Here is a 1,963-nt window from a genome sequence, read left to right as displayed (position 1 = left end):
ATATATGACGCATGCTATTCTTTTTGGTTTTATTCTATTCTTATTTTATGAAAATTTATTACAAAATAAAAAAATTATAAAAAGAAAAGAAAGGTGCAGGTTTTTCTCAGCTGCTGCTGACAGGTGAAGGTGAGCACTAATGTTTTCACCTGTATAAATGTGTTTGTGTGTTTTTAACAAAGTATTTCATGAAACACTGGACAAATCTGAATAAAACACACTCGTGTATAAGTTATGCCCGGTCTAAATTATTACAGTTATATGAATAATGTGTTTTTCATCTTTGAATCCACACAATGAAACAAGCTTTAAATTATTCTCAGCAGAATAAAAAGTTTATTAGTAGAAAATGAAATAAAAACATATTTTTACAACATCCAGCACATCTCATTCAGTAAAGTTTGCTGCCCAGCAGCCTCACTGTATCCTGCAGTTTTCTCTGAAACACTTCCTCTTTTCTTTGTTTGTTTGTTTGTTTGTTTGTTTGTTTGTTTGTTTGTTTCACCAACAGGAAGAAGGAGTTAGAGCATGTCTGGAATAAATAAAGAGTAAAAAGAGACCAGTGCAGCCCCTCCCACCTCCTGTGTGCAGCAGGCAGCTCTTTAAGAGGCATGGAAGCGGTTGGCTGAGCTCCTCTGCACAGCTGGCTCCAGATGTTTGGCCTCAGACCAGCCTTCCATCATGTCCTCGACCCCCAAACAAAGCCAGGCAGAAGGCGGCAGGGACGACCTCCTGTCTGTCCTCTGCTGGATGAGAAACGTGTCTGTCTCTTCCTCGGTGGTGTCGTGGTGCAGGAAGGGCAGGAGGATCATCTCCATCATTCCTCCCAGCATCCCCAGCAGCGCCAGCGTGGAGCCCAGAGCGTAGAGCTTCAGCAGGCTCCAGCTGGGCCTCTGCTGCAGCATCTGCTTGGTGAAAGGCATCATGTCTCTGTTCTCCATCTCCTGAAGAGAAACACAACACGTGTTTTAAAACAGACACTTGATCTAATTCAAAGCAGCTGCTGAGCAGATACTCACGTTCAGCTCATCCAGATGTTTGCAGGTGGACAGGCAGGAGCAGATCGTCTTATTTCAACAGAAGAAAGCTCCTCCCACAGAGGACTGAACCTGATGAATGCTCATCATCCTCATGAGCCCATGTCTGTGTCAAAGGGCAGTGGTCAGTCAGAGGAGAGGTGACAGCAGCTCAGGCTGGACGTGATGCTGGTGACATCACATCTGATCCAGTAAACAGATGAGCACACAGCACAGTGTGTGTTCCTCTGTCGATAAAGTACACACAGGGAGGGAGGCTTCACTGTGGCTGACTTGGACCTGTGCACATTGGTCTTCCTCAGGAGAGCACGGAGGGAGTCCAAGCCCCGCCCACTTATTGGCTGACAGACACATTACACACGTTACACACGTTTCACACGTTACACACGTTTCACACAGAGAAGCTCATATCGAACACCTGCAGATGTTGAGACTCGACACACTCCCAGAGACCCTGCAGACCTGGGCTGCTGTGGTCCTGCACACCTGCAAACTGTCTGAGCGCCACACTGAACAACTGAAACATGCTGTGTGTGTGTGTGTGTGTGTGTGGGGGGGGGGGGGGGGGACTTAAATGTTTCAGTTAATAAAACAAATGTTATTGTCAGACAGATAACCTGAGTAAATACAACAGGTTTGAAATATTGATTTCATTTATTAAAGGATAAAACCTGCTCAAACCAACATTTGCCCCTTTTCCACTAGTGCCACTTAGTGTAGTGTTAGTACGGTTCGGTACAGTACGGTTCGGTACAGTACAGTTCGGTACAGTACAGTTCGGTACAGTACGGTTCGGTACAGTACAGTACGGTACAGTACAGTACGGTACAGTACGGTTCGGTACAGTACGGTTCGGTACAGTACGGTTCGGTACAGTACAGTACGGTACAGTACAGTACGGTACAGTACGGTTCGGTACGGTTCCA

The 1,963-nt window shown here is 45.7% G+C and overlaps 1 protein-coding gene across 1 annotated transcript; it reads right to left on the bottom strand.

Annotated features, from left to right (window-relative positions):
• Positions 1–304: 304 nt before the first annotated feature.
• Positions 305–1,038, bottom strand: LOC106534700 (G0/G1 switch protein 2). The gene is made up of 2 exons (XM_014031416.1): positions 1,020–1,038; positions 305–944 (listed from the first exon to the last, which is right to left on the bottom strand). Exon 2 carries the CDS (start codon positions 939–941, stop codon positions 603–605), a length of 339 nt encoding a protein of 112 aa, XP_013886870.1. The 5' UTR covers positions 942–944; positions 1,020–1,038; the 3' UTR covers positions 305–602.
• Positions 1,039–1,963: the final 925 nt, after the last annotated feature.

The sequence above is a fragment of the Austrofundulus limnaeus genome, unplaced genomic scaffold (genome assembly GCF_001266775.1).
Source record: "Austrofundulus limnaeus strain Quisiro unplaced genomic scaffold, Austrofundulus_limnaeus-1.0 Scaffold1248, whole genome shotgun sequence".
NCBI classification, from domain to species: domain Eukaryota; kingdom Metazoa; phylum Chordata; class Actinopteri; order Cyprinodontiformes; family Rivulidae; genus Austrofundulus; species Austrofundulus limnaeus.
This window is presented reverse-complemented; position numbering and strand designations above follow the sequence as displayed.